Source organism: Perissodus microlepis, chromosome 17, assembly GCF_051167445.1.
Source record: "Perissodus microlepis isolate ML-2025 ecotype Zambia chromosome 17, ASM5116744v1, whole genome shotgun sequence".
NCBI lineage: Eukaryota > Metazoa > Chordata > Actinopteri > Cichliformes > Cichlidae > Perissodus > Perissodus microlepis.
Window position 1 is genome coordinate 26,742,997 of NC_140477.1, and position 21,191 is coordinate 26,764,187.

The following is a 21,191-nucleotide window of genomic DNA, read 5'->3' on the forward strand; positions in this document are numbered from 1 at the left end:
AGGATACTTTTGTGTAAATAAAAAAAGAACTAGGTATCTTTGAAGACTTCCTGAGATTGTGTGTTACCAAGGAAACAATCTTGTTTGAGATGACACTACTAGAGACTAACATGTTAAAAATGACATAGTTATAAAATGAAACTATAGATTTGAATATTTCATTTTGGTTTTTGAAGTAAGATCTAGTCCAGTAATGTCTCATTTGTGACACCACTGCATTGCACTTTGGTAGAAATATGTAGCCACTGCTTACAAGATGCAGTGCTCCCTCAGACATAGTACACACATTTAGTACCACTGGGTAACACGCTACTAACGCTTACTTATCATTTTGCCGTATTAAATACAAATGATGTGGTATGCAGCATTACTGTGTGGCTCCACAGTGTCGTTTTTTTACACATTTGCTTGGTAAGCGAAAGGTTACTGATTCAATTCCAGTCCGAGTCACAAATCCTCTTTGGGGTTGTATAAGCAATTTAAAACATACAGCAGTGATCCACAGTGACAAAGGAACAGCTGAAAGTAGCTTTTCAAATACTGTAGCGTGTTAATATGGGATTTGGGACAGAGCTTTGATTTGAAAGTACACTGCACAAACTAAAGAACCACGAGTGTTGTGGCTTTGGGATCACACTACCTTGACGTGACTCTGAGCACCCAGGTTGTAGATCTCTGTAGGCTTCACCTGGCTTATGATCTTCACCAGACATGTGCTGTCAGTCAGGTCACCATAATGCAACTTCAAGTCTGACAGAGAGTGGGACAGCAAAACACATTTTCTTATCTCAACACCAAAAGAAAAAAAAAAAAAAATCACACTTGTTGCTCCTTCATGTATTCACTCCTGATGACCAATGGAAGTCTAAGTCCTAATATCAGGATCAAGACCACCAAAAAAAAAAATATTGTGTTTCTCCTTCCCCTCATCCTCAACCGGTCACAGCAGATGGCTGTCGCTCCCTGAGCCTGGTTCTGCCAGATGTTAAAAGGGAGTTTCTCCTTCCCGCTGTCCCCACTGTCAAGCACTTGCTTAATAAAAAGCACCTTGGGGAGAGTTGTAATTTGGCGCTATATACATAAAATTGAATTTTAAAAGTCAAAATTCCAATATATCTGCCATTATTTTTTTCTCCTTTCAGACACACAAATCATAAACAGATTTCACTGACATTTTTTATACATTTATTTACTTCTTTATGCTCTCTAGTTGTGTTTGTGGCTTTCCAAACATGTGTGTCTCCAACAGGTAAGTTGCAGATTGCCTTCCGGTGGACAAACTGTGCAACATCATCACACATAACATGAAAGGGTGTTTCTCCCCTCTCTTCTTTACCTTTTAAATGCATCAGCTGCTATAAATGGCAGTACTGACAGATTGGATAATAGAAAATATCAGCTGATATTTTAATTTGGTTACTCTTTTTTCCTCCGTAAATAAATGAGATACTTACTGCCCTCGGTATGCGTCTGTGGATTTTGGTAAAGATGCTCAATGCGACCTGTGTTGAAGGAGCTGGAACGCCGCAAAATACCATGAACCTGAGAGAAAAGGGGGAAGAAGAATTGTTAAATTTAAAAAAAAATCTAGTATCTTAAAACATAACACACACAAAAAAATTAAACTACAATTTACACCATTCATGTCAGTTAATTTGTCATTGTTATTACGATTTCAACATGGGTAAATACAGACTAAACATATTCTGAGGCATGCTGCAGTTTAAAAAAGGTTTGCTTACAACGATTACTCTATTCAAGTTTTAATTAAGGCAAACAAATCGTACTAAACTAATAACACACTAAAAGAATTATTTGTATTATTATTTTATTTAGTTTTCAATGAGTAATTACACAGCTGGAAAAAAAAGAGGCTCTTACAGTAAAACGACTGTGTGTTCAGCAGAAGTCGGCAAGAGGTGAACTCTGCCTATATAGTCAAACTACATCTTTAATTATATACACTGAGGTGTCAAAACTCATTAAGGGTACTGGGGAGGTCATCAAATATCGTCTCTATTCGGGAAAGAGTTAAATTTAGGAGTTTTTAGAATTTCCTTTAGCTGCAGCGACCTCCATCAGACACTTCCTCTAGCTGCTTGTGAGACTTCCAAAACAATGAGGAGGAATTTTGGTACATTCCTTCTACAAACAAAAGAGATTCAGTTCATTTGTATTTCTGGGATTTTCATTTTCAGTTATTCTGTCCGTGTGTGCGCTGAGTCATTGTCTTCCCGCATCAGTCCTAAATTTCACCTGACTCACTGCTGCCATGAAGTTCTTCAGTAAAAATGCCTGGATATCATTTTCATGTCTTTAATCTCTCAGTGACCCAAAGGCATCCACACCCTTACAAATTGCGATGGCCCCTCCACTAAGCATCACAGATTTTTGCAGATTTCTGTGTGACTTGCTGTTGCCTTTGGTTTCTTCTTACATTTGTTAGAACTAAACACTGACCTGTCGGTGGAATCTTTGCTGGATGCCCGCTGGTACAAAGAGTCAAAACAGACTGGACTTGCCTGTAATTTACAATTTGCCGTAAAAGTTTTTTAACGTTTCCCAGCTACTTCTCTAGTTCCAGTAGTCAAAGCCTAATAATAAGGAAACTGGCTCTTATCTTTGACAGATCACTGGAACTGCCACAATCTGTTTCACTGCATACATTGATATAATAGCATTATGTTTAATGGCTCCACCTCAACATTTTTTTTTGTTTTTTCGCACATTCTTAGAGGGAATGCATGAGGAAGGTCTGCTCAGGGAAGATAACAGGACCTGATCCAAGGGGAGTCCATTAGTGGGACGCTGTTCCCTGACCTCACTTCCTTTATTCACTGTGCACTTCCTGCCTGCCTGTGCACTCCCCTTTAATGCCACTCCTCACAGCACCTCCAACCCTTCCACATCAGCATCCCCAACCTGGAGCCTGTGTCTACTTTTCCTGTCTAATGTCTGTGAGGCAAGCAGCAGATGGCAGAGCTGACCAGGGAGCCTTAGATGAAGCTAGGTAGGGCTGTTCGATATAACGATATATATCGGATGACGATATAAAAACCTCTATCGTTTGTTTCGTGTTGTCGCAAAAAATAAACTGTTTACGGCAATATTTTTTCATCGTTTTGATCAATGACTGTTTTCTACAGTCATTGGTTTTGATGGTCACTGTAGTGGCTTTATTAATTTCCTAAAGTTCTCTCTTTCTCTTATATTTAATATATCCACACTACGGACGGACAAGCGCCTGTTTTTATGCGTTGTCGTTAGCAACAACGACGGTAAAACTGTCGCGTGTCCGCTTGTTTATTTTCCCACATAAACCTTTCACAATAAAGCTCAAGATCCTGTTGAGACTTTTCAAAATAAACTGAATCACGTGAAAGAGTATGCAGAGTTTTGACGGATGAGAAGCAAAAAAGAGCCGCCAGGTGCTAAAAAATAAACCTTAGACTCAAACGTTAGAACAGGCTTTTCCCCGCAGCACGCCGTGTAAGAAATACTCACAAAGAAAAGGCGGCCGTTACAACTTATGTCTAAAAATATATACAGGGTGGGCCATTTATATAACTCCTCAAGATGGGTGGTGACCATGGTGGCCATTTAGAAGTCGGCCATCTTGGATACAACTTTTGTTTTTTTCAATAGGAAGAGGGCCATGTGACACATCAAACCTATTGGTAATGTCACAAGAAAAACAATGGTGTGCTTGGTTTCAACGTAACTTTATTCTTTCATGAGTTATTTACAAGTTTCTCTTTGTTCACAGCCATTGACATGTCGAAGAGGTTAACACGTGAGGAGCAGATTGTGTTGATATCTGGTGAACTCAGTAACCGGGTCATTGCAGCAGATTTCAATGCAAGACACCCTATGAGACCACCCATCTCCCATGCTACAGTTAGCAAACTGCTTGCTAAGTTTCGTGAAACTGGTTCAGTGTTGGATTTGCCAAAATGTGGACGCAAGAAAACTGTCACTAATGAAGAAACATCAGTGGCTGTCCTAGGCAAGAGCCCACAGCGTAGCACTCGCCGCACGTCACTGGAGAGTGGCATTAGTTAGACATCCCTTCAGCGGATATTAGCTACTCACAAATGGCACCCTTACAAACTCCAGCTACTGCAGCATCTCAACGAGGATGACCCAGATCGGCGCACAGAATTTGCAGAATGGGCAAAACAAAAATTGGAACAGGACCCTCAGTTCACACAGAAGATTTTGTTCAGTGATGAGGCAAACTTTTATGTGAACGGTGAAGTTAACAAACAAAACCACCGCTATTGGTCTGACACTAACCCACATTGGATGGATCCCTCCAAGACTGTTGGAACAACAAAAGTGATGGTTTGGTGGGGTATATGTGGTACAACGATAGTGGGTCCATTCTTCATCAATGCAAACCTCAACGCCACTGGATATTTGAAATTGCTACATGATGATGTGTTTCCCTCTTTATGCACTGAAGCTGGCACGTTCCCTGAGTTTTTCCAGCAAGATGGTGCACCACCACATTATGGGTGCCAGGTCTGAGCATTCCTAGATGAACAGTTTCCTGGAAAGTGGATTGGTCGTCGTGGGCCAGTTGAATGGTCCCCAAGGTCTCCCGATCTGACCCCCTTAGACTTTTATCTTTGGGGTCATCTGAAGGCAATTGTCTATGGTGTGAAGATACGAGATGTGCACCACCTGAACCTACGGATACTGGATGCCTGTGCTGGCATTTCTCCTGCGGTGGAAACACTCCACGCGAGTCGAGCTGCCCGAGATTCACAGAATTTACAGAAAATGTTAATTTTTTGTGATTTATATCGTTATCGGACGATAGATGTCTTATATCGGGATATGAGATTTTGGTCATATCGCACAGCCCTAAAGCTAGGTGTTTCTCCTGCACATCAGAGGGGAAGGGAAGTCATGCTGCGACTGTCAGGAGATGTAATGAAAACTCCTGAAACATGTATGTTAACGTACGTGTGACCTTCTGTAGCCACGACTAAAATAAAATGGTAAATGGCCTGTATTTGTATAGCGCTTTACTTGGTCCTAAGGACCCCAAAGCGCTTTACACTATACACAGTCATCCACCCATTCACACACATTCACACACTGGTGATGGCAAGCTACATTACAAATGCAGCATACGCCTTCACTCTTTGCTCTCCACATAAACTCTTTACCTGAATACAGTTCACATATGCTTCAAGGTCTCTGGGCAATGGACTGGATAGAGAAACCAAAAACTTCTGATTACATAAGACTCAAAGATTTTGTTCTGATTACACCAGTATTAGTTTGGCCACTATGGAAAAGTCTCAGCATAAGCCAGCTCCTTTTCTAGATCTGCAATAAGCCAGCGTCCTCTTCCCACTTTGGGCACAGCTCAAAACACTGCCAGTAGAAAACTGAAGTTTAGTAAGAGACCAGGGAGCAATACAACCGGTTTCTTAACTTCCAGTGCTTCTTCTTGTCTTGTTGGGCCACAAAAGTAATATTACTCTAGTTTTTGATACTTTTTCTCTATGAGAATAACATTATTTCTCTATCCTGTCCATTCCATTTTTAGAATTCACCCATCCAATCTCACCCAGCAGCACAGACACATATTACTGCCTCCCACACACACAACTTTAAACAACTTAAAAAGACAGAAAGAAAAAGAAACCATTGTTAGCCTCTGAGTTCACTGACAGACTGTTGACTTTGCGTGTTCCTGAGCACACTGAACAGCAGGTGAAAGCTAGTGACCTCACTCGTATGGCTGTCTAATAACAACCATTTCCCTGTTAATGGTTTGACCTGGGGTAAAAGGACAGGGGTTAAAAAGCTCATGCAGCACCAGGGGCCTTATCAGGGTGAGGTGTGAGTCAGCCAGTGTAAGTAGCTGACTGTCAAGATACGTCACACTCCCTCGGGAATACCCACAGACTGCGGCAACATACACACAGAATGTCGTTCTGTGTGTATGTTGGCATTCGCGAGTATCTGCGCACATATGTGCATCTGTGCATGTGTGCGTGCGTGTATATGTGTACAGAGGGGATTTTTATTTTACCTCATAGCCTTTAGCGAGCAGGAACTCCGCCAGGTAGGAACCATCCTGAAAAAGCACAAGACAACACCAGTTAAGACCTGTCAAATAACACTGCAAAGACAAAGAGTGTGATTCACACATACACACCAACTCACAGCAACACAACCAAAACACGATAAAACATTCACCACCCATTTCGGCTGAATTAATTTTATCACAAAGTTTAAATGATTACAGGATGAGAAAATGTTTGATGTGTTAGAGCACCTTTTATTTCCTCTACAGACTCCAGAGATTCAAATTCAATGCTCCTACTAAAACTGAGGATTTAGGAATATAATTAAAGGACACAAGTGATTTATCAGAGAAAAAAGAAATAGATTCTTGTGGTGTGATAAATAAAATAGTATTTTCTCTTGTTCAGTCCAGTAAGAGTTACATTTCTGGCGATGTGTCTATGACCTAAGCTAACACATTAAGTCACAATTAAGCTTGAGGTCAACTTTGGATTTAAATTTGTGGTATGTTGTTGAGGGAAGAAAAATAAAATTAGCAGTCAAATAATAAATAAATAAGTAAAATAAAAATTCCAGAGCCTCTACTACGGTGTTGAAATTAAATACTTCAGTACTGGCTAATAATGGATCCTGGGATCGTCGGGCATGACGTCCACATGGATCAGGATCGCTGGGCACACACTGGACCTACTTTAAAACGTGTGTGTGTTTGTGTACGTGTGCTGGTGATGTGAGAGCACGATCACTGTCAATAAGGTCTTGTTCCCCTCACCCATGTTACTCCATGTCTTTTTCCTTGCTCAGATTTTCCGACCACACGTTCTGGAACACTGTGGAACATTCCGACCCAGTCATGGCATTCATCCCTCAATCCCCTTCACACGCACACACATACACACGCACACACACGTATGGCCACACTGCCAAGATGCCAGCCTGAGGCTTCCTCCTCATGTCTGGGGGAAACGGTGAAGGTGGGGGGAAAGGACCGCAGAAGGAAAGGCTACTAGAGGTTGGGGAGCATGCAGGAACCTGCACTCAGCACCAGGATGGTGGTGTCTTAGGCTACACGCACTTTTAAGTGACAGTAATAGTAATAATAATTATAACAACAACAGTGTAAAGGCATAAAATCTGTTCCTTTTTCTTGGTTATTGTAATCAGAATTGCTGTAGCATTTTGTACAATCTGAAGCCGTTTTAATGCTTTCTGATTGACGCCCATAGGAAGACCATTTCAATCATTTAAACGTGAGGAAACAAAAGCATAAATGACAGTACGAGTGTCACAGAACTGATCAGATTCTTGCAACATATCCAAGGTAGTCGTAGTAAGGCCTGGGTGACCTTGTTTATGTACTTCTCAAAGCACATTTCTGACGGCTGATTTTACATAGTAAAACCTGATGAAGGCGTCGTCTCATATCAAACCAGTTTGTGAAACAACGCCATTTGACCACAGCTCAAGGCAAACGTGGCGAACGGTAAAAGACGGCGTGAAAAGCAAACACACAGAGGCCTGAGAGATGACGGATCACTGAAGAGACAATAACGGCACAAATACTGGATGTGACAGAAAAAAAAAGGTGAATTTAAGTTCAAAGTCTGCTTGTTTTCTCACTTACATACTCGTGCCTGATTTCTGGATGTCAGCAATAGCGACTGCCCCAACCAGATAAATAATCCAAAACATTACTTTACAAATAACAATTATAACGATATTTCCCCCCCTTTGACAAACCCCAATGTTAAGCTGAATCTGTAGTATCGTCTTACTGAATACAACCCTTTGTTGATTTTTGGTCCCCATTGTGGTCAAAAAGGCGGATGAAGCAGTATATGCTCTAGGGTGGAGTTACCCTGAAAAGTTGCTCTCTGTCTCTTTTTGCAGTCAGGTCCAACTCACTAGTTCCTTTTGGTTTTTAAAACACAATTATGTAATGGCCATTCTGGTGCAGGATGACATACAATAACTGCACCAATAACTGGTGTAGGTTAATTAAAACCAACAGCTATTTCATTTGTATCAATAATTGTATAATATAGTAAAAACTGGCGTTTCAAACACAGTGAGATAAATACATTGTGGCTCTTTGCAAAAGTTTGCTCGACATATAGACCAGATGATTAATTAACAGATTATAGCTGCAGCCCTCTGTACTACACTACATGCCTATTTAGAGATCCTGTATCTGCAGGTTGAGCAACCTGGCAGTAAGTTGGCACTGATGCCCAACCTGTTTCTGGCTAAATCCACGTGGGAGATGGGCATGGACGCTGGCAGCCCCTCACCCGTCCCCACGGCGTTCAAAGCTCCGGCCGGTGTCATGTTTTCCTGCCCGTGTGCCAGGGTCAATGCGTTCCATGCCAGACCAATATGGAAAACAAGTCTGAAGAGCTACAGCTCTGTTTCAAAACAAGAGGCTCCTTTGAGGCCATATTAGCCCATAAACCCTGGCCTCACCTCGCCGTTTCCTGTTATGGGGAGCCTGGCGCTTGCTGCGAGTGAGGGGGGCAAGTACACGCACGTTCACCTGCCAGGTCAATGCCACACCACAAAGATTCATTTACACCTATGACACAATATGATCACTCTTCTCCAAAGCTATAGTGCTTGTATTGTATTAAAAAGAGGCTGCTCGGTGACAGGCGTAAGCCAAGCACAGGACAGTGACTGTCTCACATCTGAAAGCTAATTCTGAGTCTGACCTCAGAATCTCAATGAGTATCTGGAGTAAGTAATTCTGCAGGAGGAGCACAAATGTCAACACACATACAGGTGTGACCACCATATTTATCACCTGACAGGGTGATGTTACATTTGCAGTAATCTAATGCCAAACAGACTTTGAAGTTTAAGTCTCCACCTGATTAAATCTTCGAAGTACAGTTTAGTCCAACAATGTGACAAATGTTTATTTATGTGTAAATGCATATTGTATATATGCATACCTGTGGAGATATTTGGTGTAAGCAAAGGTGCTGCAAGTAGTAAATCAAATAACATAAGGGCATGTTCAGCATTTAAGTGTTACACAAATACTGTGCATAATTACGTGATATAATAATAATAGTAACTAGATTTATCTAGATTTACTAGAAATCCATACACTTAAAATTCTATCCTAATGAAATGTCAGTGAACGTAATGGAAAAGAACGCAAAACAAAGATTAAGGCAAAATACATTCAGTGATAAAAAGATCAGGAGAAAGGCAGGAAAAAAGCAAATGTCAATGCTGAACGGCTAAATCCATCCTTGTGTTTAAAATGTGGCACGAGTGCTATCATTATCCCCAATCAGCATCAATATTACAATTGTTAACGGATCATCATCGTGTGGTTTCATTAAGAGGCCTCTGTATCAGAACCTGTTGTGTTTGCATGAGTCTGGGGTTAGAGGAAAGTAATTCAGTTTTTGCTTTTTCACTTTAAATACACTTAAAAACATGATGTGCTCCTTCTGTAGTGCACAGACGTACGGCACTGTATTTCCCTCAGACCCTAAAGTAAAGTAGCAACATAAATTTGAATAAATAAGTAAATCAGATTAGACTTTAGATAGCTTTGCTACTTAAGCATTAAAGAATACAACCTTAACTTGCACACACAAATATTAAAACCCAAAATTTTAGGATTAAACTTCTGATTTGAGTCACAATATACAGTTCAAAATGAAGAATGAGGTGAAATGAAGTGAAGTATTAAAAAATAAAATGTATTTCTTTTGATACTCTGAACTGTTTTACACTTATAAACAGCCTGAAAGTGTTATTTACACTGTAATACACATTAAAAATACATTATGAACTAATTGTGTATGCTAGACGCCAAACTGTTTAGAACAGGTTTAAGACATCCAATAAAAATTACAAGTCAAAAATTAAAACACAACAACAACAAACAAACAAAAATACAAAAACACGCCATCCAGTGATTTTAACCCAGTTAATAAATCCAAGGTTTTTTTAACCTGGTTTTGACCAAACAGTTCTTCTTCTGATGTCTTCAAGCATTACTTAGAACAACACAGCCATGCTCATGGCTTTAACCAAAGAGCCTGATGTTTTTGGACAAACATGAACACTGTGAGTTTGGTACCCCCTGCTGGTGAAGTGAGATTTTGTATCCAGTTGTTTCACTGGGTCAGCTTTGTGACCTAAAATACCAAAGTAAGTTGATATCACCTGTCCAACATTAAGCAGAAAAAGCCCAAATGGAAAACGTTTTTATTCCCAGTCTGAAATTTTAAGGGCTTAGCCTGTGTGCTTACCAACATGATTTATGTAAACACAGGGGCCATACATGGATTTATTTGTCATTGTGCATAAGCTACAAATGAATCACTCTAATGTGTTTTCTTTAGACCACAGGCAGAAGCTGCCAAGCATGCCACTAGTCTGCAATTAGGCCTGATATGGTATAATGAAGCTGTAATCACAGACCACGATACACAAAACCCTGTGCACACGCAGACTCACACACTGCATTAAGTAGGAACATTTGGTGTGCTACGTGAAGAGCAGCCTGAATCTCTTTCCTCTACTTTAGGACCATTCAGGCATGTCCCTGAAATAATGAGTGAACAGCACTCGCAGAAGCAATTAAGAAGCTGCGCAAGGACCTACAGCCTTAAGATCTACGGACACTATTTTTAATTTAGAACAGTAAAAGATCAAAGACTAAAGTCAAAAAGTATTTTTTTTGTGTGTGACTTAAATCTAAGTATAAAAAAAAACCCTTATGCAAACCTTATGTTTAAGTGAGTTTAAGATTTTCAGTTAACTGTCAAAACTGTCCCTTTTAATTTTCTGTCACTCAGTTTGTTTCCCTGCTCTTGCACATATTTAGGACACCCTCGCAGCCACTTTTCTATTTTTGAAAAAGAAAACCACAGCAGGCCGTGTTTGACCACCTGACCTGACAAGTCATTTCAGACTGATTTATTTTACCAGTGTGCGTTAAGTACTAACATACCACATACAGGAGTATGTTTGTGTGCACTTACATGCAGTTTCACATTTCTTGCACATTAATTAGTGGTTGGACTTTCAGCTGGAAGCATGTGGTATGTGTATACAGTTACATTAGAAACAAGGACTTTCCATGGCCATACTATAGCTGAGGTCACTTAACTCTTCTAGCCCTCAGGACACAAACCGTATCAAAAAACTAAAGTATGTACTGTGCAGTCCCTCTAACATGCCAATGAAACATGAAATGAAAATAGTGGCATGACGGTTAATATATCACAAGGCTCATCTAAAATGTCCTTGTGTTCAAAGGGATAACGATGCAGAGCTGGAAAATATACAATATACCTGCCTTCTACTAAAGTAAGAATCACTGAATAACTGCTAACTGTTAGTATAAACATACTGGCAGCTAGACAGACGTAGATATACCTGTGGTATCAATGTGAACATCCTAGTAATTAAAAAAATAAATAAACTGATCTTGTCTGACCTTTGATCTTCAAACTCATCCGAGATTTTTAGTAAAGCATTTTTCTTCAACTCGACTTTTAGGGTTTTCCATTAAGGAGTAGTACTTGGTACTGGGGTTCCAAGTACAGCTGAGTCAATCAGAAAATGTGATGTCACGCTGCATGCCGCTCAATGGTGTCACTCGACGAGTAATGAGAGGAACTCCTTCACAAAGCTAGAATTTTTGAAACCCAGCAATCAGGGAAACGATGACACAAAAACCAACACTGAGGACCCCGAGTTGAGCTGTAGACCAAGCAGCGGACATCCTCCATTGTTGAGCTGTGTTTATGTCGTATACAAATGACGACATCTTAGGACTTTCAGACGCATTGCTATAACAACCCCACGCACATTAGGCGCTAATCTATTGTAAGGGGAAAAGACCAAAAATGAGTAGTCGAGCTGAGCTGAGCTGAGCCGGTGCTAGTGGAAAAGAGGTTGTAGCTACACCTGTGGTATCAATTTCAAAAGCCTACGTCGCCTCATTCTCTGGTTATCGCATTCGCAGGATTTTCGGAAAACTTGACCTCTGACGTCGAGAACTCATGAGAATTTGTAGTAGATGCACCTATGTTTTTTACCATTTACAACTAACTGCAGCTGGACTTAGCTTACATCTCTTTTCCTGAATAAATAGAAGCTGACAGACTTCATTCAGAGGAGGACTCGGCCTTTAAGGAGCCATCAGCAGCCGTTATGAGCAACAGCGGAGATGTGTGCACGGATTCTTAGCTTTATGATTATTATTACTGGCACAGGCAAACACTCTATCCAGTGTTGCTAACAGTGGAGTCTAGGGAAGGAGGCAAGGAAGGAATGAGAGTGTATAAAACACCAACAAAGGATGAAGAAAAGAGGCCTGTAGGTTGAACATCAAAAAGCTTGCGGGTCATACTGCAATGTAGCGCTGTTTTCCCAACCAGAGGGGTTGAAGAAAGAAGTGCTGGTCTCAAAGCCAAAGTAAAGTTTAACTGTGGAACAGAAAAGGTGAACCTGTCCTCTTTGTAACCCCAGCTAATAAAAAAACCACACTATCAACCAGAACCCCTGCCCAGCTCCACAGCTTTGCCTTGGCACTCAGGTGGTCTCCCATACCTCACACTCTCTCAACCCAATACTTCACACCAAGACAGCAGTCAAAAGTATTCAGGCCGAGCAGCGTGTTGCCCTGAAATTTATGAACAGTAGTTAGCCAACTGATTTACAGCATCGCAGTGACCCCGGTGGCCTGACAAGTGACTTCTGAGATGTTGTATCCAGATGCCTGCCTGCTTGCCTCCTGCATAGGCTCTCAGTAGTCAGTAACAGTAAAGCCATGACTGGTGAAATAAAAATGAATTAACACTGTTATTCTTTTTTCCTGTTAAAGAGGGTGAGGGGAGATGGACCTTTGCTTGTTAAAGGAATGTGAGATGTTGAAAATGACTTTCCAAGGCCGCTGAAAGTTGTCTCTCCAGGGCTGGATTCTGGTAAAGGTCAACGGACTACTTTTATTCCCTACCATGAAATATTTCTCAGGTTTCTGCTTAAGTTTGCTTCAGTGCAAATCATCACATGGCAACAGAAATTCCTCTTATATCTGTACGCTACATATGGCATACACACACACACACCACTGATATCTAGGTCATGGACAGGTTATATTATTTCCACTTCTTTAGATAAAGCAGAACAAATACATGGAAGAGTGGGACGTAAAAAGACTATGAGTAAAGGAACAGGTAACGAGAGCAGAATCTTCTCGTGTCATATCGATATAACATTTATAATACATTGAAAATGTTGAAAGTTTGACACAAATTCTGTTTCCTTTAATATTAAATTGACTAGATTAGAATATCTTGGAAATAGTAGTTAAAAATCCTAGAGTGTTGTATTGTTAAAAAATAAAATTCCCAGACTACATCTTTATTCCTTTTATCTGTAGGCAATAACTTTACAGTCTATGAGCTTTATAACAGAGTACTAACAAATTCCATCTGTATGATCTTCAGTACAGTCAGAAAACAGGAGCTGTTCTTTATACTAAACTAATCCAGTGATGCTGTATGTTAGACACTCTTTGCGTCTAGAATGCTGGTTGGCTAAAGAGGCTAAGACTTGAAACTGCTAGTGTGACATCGCCATCAGCATCTCAGCACAATGCGAACAGATCTGACCAATTCCAGCCACTCCATTTGGAAACAAGCGCGCTGTAACACAAAACACGCACTGGTACTGAATACACAAATAGTAAAATAACACTATAACATAAGGACCAGCTCGCTGTCGCTTGATGTAGACCTGTGCTCACAATGTGCTCGCACTAATCAACTAGCGGAAAAGTGAGAAAACACTAGAGTCCAATGGTGTGCACCATCTTTATTTCGTTATCCCTGTAAGAAACACCTAATGATAAATGTGAAGTACTGTGCAACCATCTGGAGCCACCCCCCATCCCTTAATATTTTTCTAAGAAAATGGCAAACAAATGCAGTGATTTATTAAAAGTGTGCAAATGATGCAAATACTTAAGTTGTTACTTTGTAATCATTTTACAAATAATTATAGCTCTTGGCGTTAAGTTATTTTTCTGAACCTACTAATAAACTGACAAAATTGACTACAGCAAACAACAATACTTAACATCTAAATACATTCATGTAAAAAAAAAAAAAAAGAGAGAAAATCATTGAAACATTAAAAATGAACTTTGGTTAAACTGTGGTATTAGTTATGCTAAAATAAGGGGCATACAAAATAAATGGCTCACTGTGTACGTTGGGCTACAGCGTAATTTTGCCACTGGTAGGATAAATCAGGTGTAAGACTGCAGCTCTTTACGTTTTCAGACTTAAGAACACAAATCCAAACAAATATGTAAATACACTATATAAAAAACAAACAGTCCTAAAACGGCGTTTGCACAATTCTAATAAGCCTGTAAGTCGTGACTTGGTATGATCTCTCTTAGGCAAGCTTCTTGTAATTAGTATTCATGAATAACAGTCAACAAAACCTTTTAAAAGTGGACACAATTGCCAAAATTTGAAGTTTGTCCCGGGAGCTATTCATTTGAAAAATCCCATTAGGGTTGTGTCTTGTGCAGGGCGCTTCAACGTACAGACACAGGAGCTGGGGATCAAACTACCAACCTTCTGAATAGTTGACAAAACAAATGTTAGATACAGATATTTCTCTAATAAGTTGGTGAAGATCAAAGAAGAGCTCAAAGGAAATGAAAATTTCATTTAAACCTGCACATAAAAACATCTTTTTGATCATTTTTATTTCCTTCAGTGTTTAAGCTTTTTTGTGTGTTCACAATCCTGTTATGAAACAGGTAGCTGAAAGCACAAAATTGATGTGAACAAAAGAGTGTAAAGCAAGTATTAATGCACCCTAACAATACACCCTGTATTAGGGCTGTTCGATATAACGATATATATCGGATGACGATATAAAAACGTCTACCGTTTCCTACTACGCTATCGTTTGTTTCGTCGTGTCGTAAAATAAACTGTTTACAGCAATATTTTTTCATCTTTTTGATGGTCACTGTAGTGGCTTTATTAATTTCTTAAAGTTCTCTCTTTCTCTTATATTTAATATAACCACACTATGGACGGACAAGCGCCTGTTTTTACGTTAGCAACAATGACGGTAAAACCATCACGTGGCTCCGCTGTCCGCTTGTTTGTTTTCCACGTAAACCTTTCACAATAAAGCTCAAGATCCTGTTGATTTTTTTCAAAATAAACTGAATCACGTGAAAGAGTATTCACAGTGCTTACGGATGAGAAGCAAAAACGAGCCGTCAGGTGCTAAAAAATAAACCTTAGACTCAAACGTTAGAACAGGCGTTTCCCCGCAGCACTCCGTGTAATAAATACAAAGAAAAAGGCGGCCGTTACAACCTATGGCTAAAAATATAGTTTCATGCATCGGTTAAAACACTCGACTCCAGGTACAGGACGCCCAGGTAGAAAAAGTTCACGTAAGTCGAGCTGCCCGAGATTCACAGAATTTACAGAAAATATTACATTTTTGTGATTTATATCGTTGTCAGGACGATAAATGTTTTATATCGGGGATATGAGATTTTGGTCTTATCGCACAGCCCTACCCTGTATTATATTGCTAATGGAAATGAAAAAATTCTGTAGAACACATGTGAGTCATCTGAATGTGCTTTCTGCACTAGTAAACCTGCAGTCTCAAGATTTTTAAAGCTGTCACATGCAAAGTTCGTACAGGTGTTTTTTTTACACATCAACACTAAATGGATCACATACCAGTTCAAAATTATATTTCTGCACTGCAAAGCTACCAAAGCACTGTGTGATCTCAGTGCAAAGCGTGTTCACTTTATCAGCAGAATGCATATTTGCGAACACCGTAGTGGTGACTTGGCTTGACACTGTTTGGTAATAGGGAAAGTGAGAAAAGTTCCTTTGCTGCGTTTGAGTGACTTGAAAAGATCTTATACATACGCATCATACATATCTGTGATCACACAGCCTCATCCCCCAAGCTGAAGGTTTAGTGCAATAAGAGGCTTTGTTATGTCGCACAGAAAAACCAACTTACACCTCCACTTTTCGCCCCATTGCACTATAGTGTTCTGTTCACCCCCTGCATCTTCTCCCACATCATTCCTACTAATCTACCTTTTTCGCAGCGACTCCATCTGTTTTTCAGTCCCATAAATTAGTTCCAAGCAGTTTCATATCAATTACACATTTAGATACTTCATTAAAGATTCCTTTTGCCCTGGTTGTAGTATGCAATGATTTAAAGCCCAAAAGTTCCTCTATGACACATAAACTGCAGCCCCACAGATGAAGATGGCCAGCTGTGCTGTGTCACTAGTGTCAGTGCTCTCATCCACAGCCACGGAGTATTCAATGAAATCTTTTCCCTTTTCCATCAACTGTGCTTGTAAATCAGAGACAAGATCACATATCCAATCAGCAACAGTATTTGTGCTTAAGCCAACATTTGAAAATGCTTGTGTTTTTCTGTGGACACAAGATGCCGCACACTTTAATCATGGAGTATTTCAAAAGCTCTTCCTCCATCTTCTCTGCTACTACAAAACCTGCTTTCACAGCAGCTCTCTGGCTTTGCTTTGATGTGACATCAGATTATCAGATTCTTCTCAAACTTCCAAATTCTGCACCTACTGCTATGTATCCAGGTTTTTGGACTTGTCCCAATGTTGTGTTTCATAGCGCTGTCTTTATCCTTTAATTGCAGCCCTATTAGCTCTACAAACAAGGCACACAGGTTTACTGGCAATGTCAATAAAATGATACTATCCCTCCCTCCTGTTTTCAAAATACACTCTTAGCTTAGCCATTTCTTAGGGACTAACTTAAATGTCAATATATAAACGCTGACTTGAATTCATCCACATACTACTGTGTTACTAATGCATTATGGGACCGTTGTTTATACAAGTCTGAGTTATATGAGACAAAGATTGCTTTGGGATTTTAACCTTAAATGGTGGACTTTAGAAACTCGTCAGACTGGTGAGCTGCTGTGTTGTAAAATGACAAAACCACACATATGACCAGGATGTAAGCTCTTTATGCAGTGGAGTTGGATTTTTATGCTTTCCAAAGCAACAAGGAGATGAGGTCATGAGGATGGCTTTGGGTAGCAGCTAGAAGAAAGAAAAAAAAAAAAAAAAACAACCTTCAACAACATTTTGGAAAATACTTCAAGTACTTACTGGCGAGTTAAAATTCTAACACATTTAACTGCTGTAGTTACATGAGACTATACACCCTAGAGGGAAATCTTTAGGTTTTAAGTGTGTGTGTGTGTGTGTGTGTGTGTGTGTGTGTGTGTGTGTGTGTGTGTGTGTGTGTGTGTGTGTGTGTTTGGGGGGGTACGACTGAATACCACCATTACATCACGGGCACACGGAAATTGTTGTGGTTTCTTTGACACGCATCAACAGAGAGCAAGGGGACTACACCTTAAAAAGTTATGCTTTAAGTGTGTGCATTGCCATGAGATACAAAGATTCAAACTGAAAACTGAAATACAAAATTTACTATAATTTAAAATTGAAAAAAAAACAACAAATCACAGCACGCTATTAAATGTTACGTAACATAAATAATATACAGTGTGTGTTTGCAGTGAAAAAGATGCAGAAATGTGTGCACGTATCACAGAAAAATGCCTCAGAGTCACACAAGCGTGAATGTGAGCTTGAAGCCATTTATAATTGTTAACATGTTTGATGAGCAGGTGATCCCCATAAAAAGAGTCTGAGAAAATGTCAGGGAACATAGCAGTAGTAGTAACTAAAAATAAAGTTACCATTCTTTGTGTTTGTGAGGATCAGCCACAATAACACACCTTTGCCTAGCTATCTAGCTTCTCTCTGTATTACATCATACAGCTCCAGCAGATCCCAGAAGCAACGTCCGAGATCTCTGTTCAGAAGAGTGCAGTGCTAGGAACAGCAAAGAATCTCCCAGGCCTCTGGTAAAGGACCTGGGCTTTAGGGATAAAGGAGACTGTGGGGAATGCAATTTTTTTTTGTATGTATGTATTTAATTATTTCTTTATTACAATGAAAGGCTGACCATATCGAATTAATGTCTGAATATAAATGAAATAAAAGGCAAATATATTGAATGAAGAGTGATGTTACAGAAGCTCTGGCATCACCTGTTGTTTTAGATGCGTAATGTTAAAACATGTCATGTCACAGTGTTACTTCTTGTTCGAGTTGCATGCTTTAAAATAGGCTGTAATAAACTGGCTATGCTTCAGCATCCTATTTGGACCTTTATGTTTTGCACTTCACTTCACTCAGTGATTCATTTCATTTTCTTTTTTCTTTTTACTTTAATGTCTACTTACTGTTAGCTGTTGGCATAAAAAAAATTACACTGTTAAGTTTGTAAGAAATAAGAAAATTTGAATTTAATTTTACATAATCTTCCTTTAGGACTGCTAAAGGCTCTACGATGAAGCAGTAGCTACATTTGTCATCTGTAGAACAACACTGAAGCATCTCTTGTATTAGTTTGGACAGTACATGCATTTTCCATGGAATTGTGTCTTATTTCTATTACTTCGGAATGCTGCACCAACTGCTGACTTTTTCCATGTTTCCACATCTCTAGTTCTGTTTACTGTGGTCTACATCAGTTGATGACTTTGTAGACTTGTAGCTTTTCCCCGTCCTTTGTCGTTCACGCAGGGGAAAGATTCAAGTTAACTCCAAGTAAATGTGTCACTACAAACCATGTGACAATATTTGGTCCACTTATATTCATTTATTTATTATTTATTTATTTATCTATACAGGAGTATGGACTGCCTACGTGTGCTTCCACTGCTGGCCGAACCACCATAATTTCCCAAGTAGTTAATTAAGAAACACGCCTGACTTCGCTGGTTATCATCACAGCTCAACACCTGTGTGTGTGAAGCTGTGTCATGGTGACATTGCTTTGTTCAAAAAGAGCACATGTGCTTCATCCTTAATAAATGCTGACAGTTAAGCTGCTAGATTTGTATCACTCTGGGAATAGGAAACATCCGGCTCCACAATAAAGAACTTGTTCAATGGGCTGTTGCAACCCGGAGCTTATCTTTCCAGGAAATAATGTGATGATTAAACAGCAGTAAGTTCAGAGGATTTGCAGCTGACCAGTAATGGAAATAATTTATAGTAACTGATAGTTTCGTCCAAACTAGTCTACAAATTGATGATGTGACACGATGACTTGTGTTTCTAGAGTAGTGTCAACACTGCCTTTCGTTATGGTTTGCTGTGTGTCATTCACTGTGCCATTCACGGTCTGTTGTGCGTCTCTGGAAACAACAAATTTTATTGTATTTTACTGTTTATTGTATTGTAATCATAAACTTGTACATATGGGTTACTGTGTAGCATGGTTTGCAGGATTGCTGGTGGCTACTTTCAAGTCTTAGGCAACTTTTTTTGTTTACTTTGTTTTTTAAATCTCAGCTGATGGTTTACAGAGTTTAAAGGTTTAAGGTTAATTCTACACAGAGACACCTAAACATTCATGTTCTGTCATTTTTAATTGAAATGTTCACATCACCACATTGTCTGTGACCAGAACAGGTTGAAAAGCTGACAAACCAGAAAGCATGACGAGTTCCACCTGAACTACCTGTTTGACTCACTTTATCTGACACCAGTGCGCTGTCACTGGCTGTGTGTGGACTCGCAGAGCCAAAAACGTATACTCTGACGACATTCTTGAAAACTTGGAAGTATAGTACAAAGACAACTGACTAGAAAGAGCAGAAGCGTTTTCCCTTAAAGCATGAATGAGAAGCAAAATTAATTCCCTTTCTGGGAGAATTTCAATGTAAAATACACAAAGAGCACATTTGAATGGGATGGTGAATTACCGCATTTCTAGCTCCTGACAGGTGTAAGTGACACCGGCAGCTTTAACCACACGTTTCCTCTCAAAATTAACCACGAACGAGGAGGTACTGACGCTTTCACCAGCAGTGACGATTAAAGTGCGCCATTGGAAAGCAAGGTTTTATAAACTGGGGTTTGTCCATCCCATCCCACAGTGCAGTAACCTTACCTGCCCGGTGATGCCGGTGATGACGGCTACTTTCTTCTCCTTCTTCGGCTCTCCATGAACATCGGAGCTAACGGTGGCAGTCTCGAAGCACTGAGCCATCTCTGACCGGGTGAATGTTTACGGTTTGCTGCCTCACTGACCGGGTGAATGTTTACGGTTTGCTGCCTCACTGACCAACCGGACCAAGCAAAAGGCTTCCGTCAGTTTACCGTCTGAGTACCACCGACCCTCCGCCGCTTCCGTAAACCAAGCTGGAAGCCGCTGCACGCTGTTACGTATGAGGAAGCGTGATGAAGTTGGCCAATGGGAACCGAGCGAGAAGAAGCAGTAAAAGACGCTTGCCTAAAGAGAGGAAAGCATGTGAGCGCTAAATAGTTTTTTCTTGCAACAGCGTCACTAGAAGGACGGAGGGAGAAGTGCAACCAATAACTGTTGTTTCTAACAGCTAAGAAAAAGACTTTTGAACACTTCGCAAGTATTTGTTCACAATATAGGCCATAACTCACAAACCTGAGCACAACTGAAACTTTTAAATGTAGTTTAAAAATAAAACATTTTAGTGTTGTGATCCTGATTATTTTATGTTTTGTTTATATATAGGCAGCACAGTGTGATTGGCACTGTTGCCTCACAACAAGGAGGTCCTGAGTCTACGGTGGCCCTTTGAGGTCAAATGCACTTCACCTGAAGAAAATACCAACAAATAGAAAAACTATTCAAACACCCACAAAAGTTGAATACAACACAATGGAAAATGAAGAAAGCGAGGGTGAATATTTACAGCCTGGCTAGAAAGTGAGGAAAAACCTCCACAAAAACACAAAAAACTGTATGTTTTTAGGGCGACAATAGCATGATAGAACAAAGGATAAAAGGATGGTAAAATGATAAAAGGAAATGACTAAAAGAAAACACCCATCTACAGTAATGTATGAATCATGTCAATAAAATACACATTAATTTGGATTACTGTAGTAAACAACATCATCAAAGCCAAGAATGACCACAACTTAATTTAATTTTAATTATTCACCGGTTTATTCATTCACATAATCAGTTACTGATTAAGGA

General features: G+C 39.8%; 1 protein-coding gene across 1 annotated transcript in view; it reads right to left on the reverse strand.

Annotated features, from left to right (window-relative positions):
- gmds (GDP-mannose 4,6-dehydratase) overlaps nucleotides 1–20,401 on the reverse strand; it is a 179,656-nt gene extending 159,255 nt beyond the window's left edge. The window contains exons 1-4 of the mRNA XM_084910240.1: nucleotides 20,121–20,401; nucleotides 6,053–6,097; nucleotides 1,455–1,542; nucleotides 641–750 (exon numbers count right to left, since the gene is read on the reverse strand). Of these exons, the coding sequence (XP_084766366.1) occupies nucleotides 641–750; nucleotides 1,455–1,542; nucleotides 6,053–6,097; nucleotides 20,121–20,219 (342 nt within the window). The 5' untranslated portion in view covers nucleotides 20,220–20,401. The remainder of the gene's footprint in view (nucleotides 1–640; nucleotides 751–1,454; nucleotides 1,543–6,052; nucleotides 6,098–20,120) is intronic.
- Nucleotides 20,402–21,191: the final 790 nt, after the last annotated feature.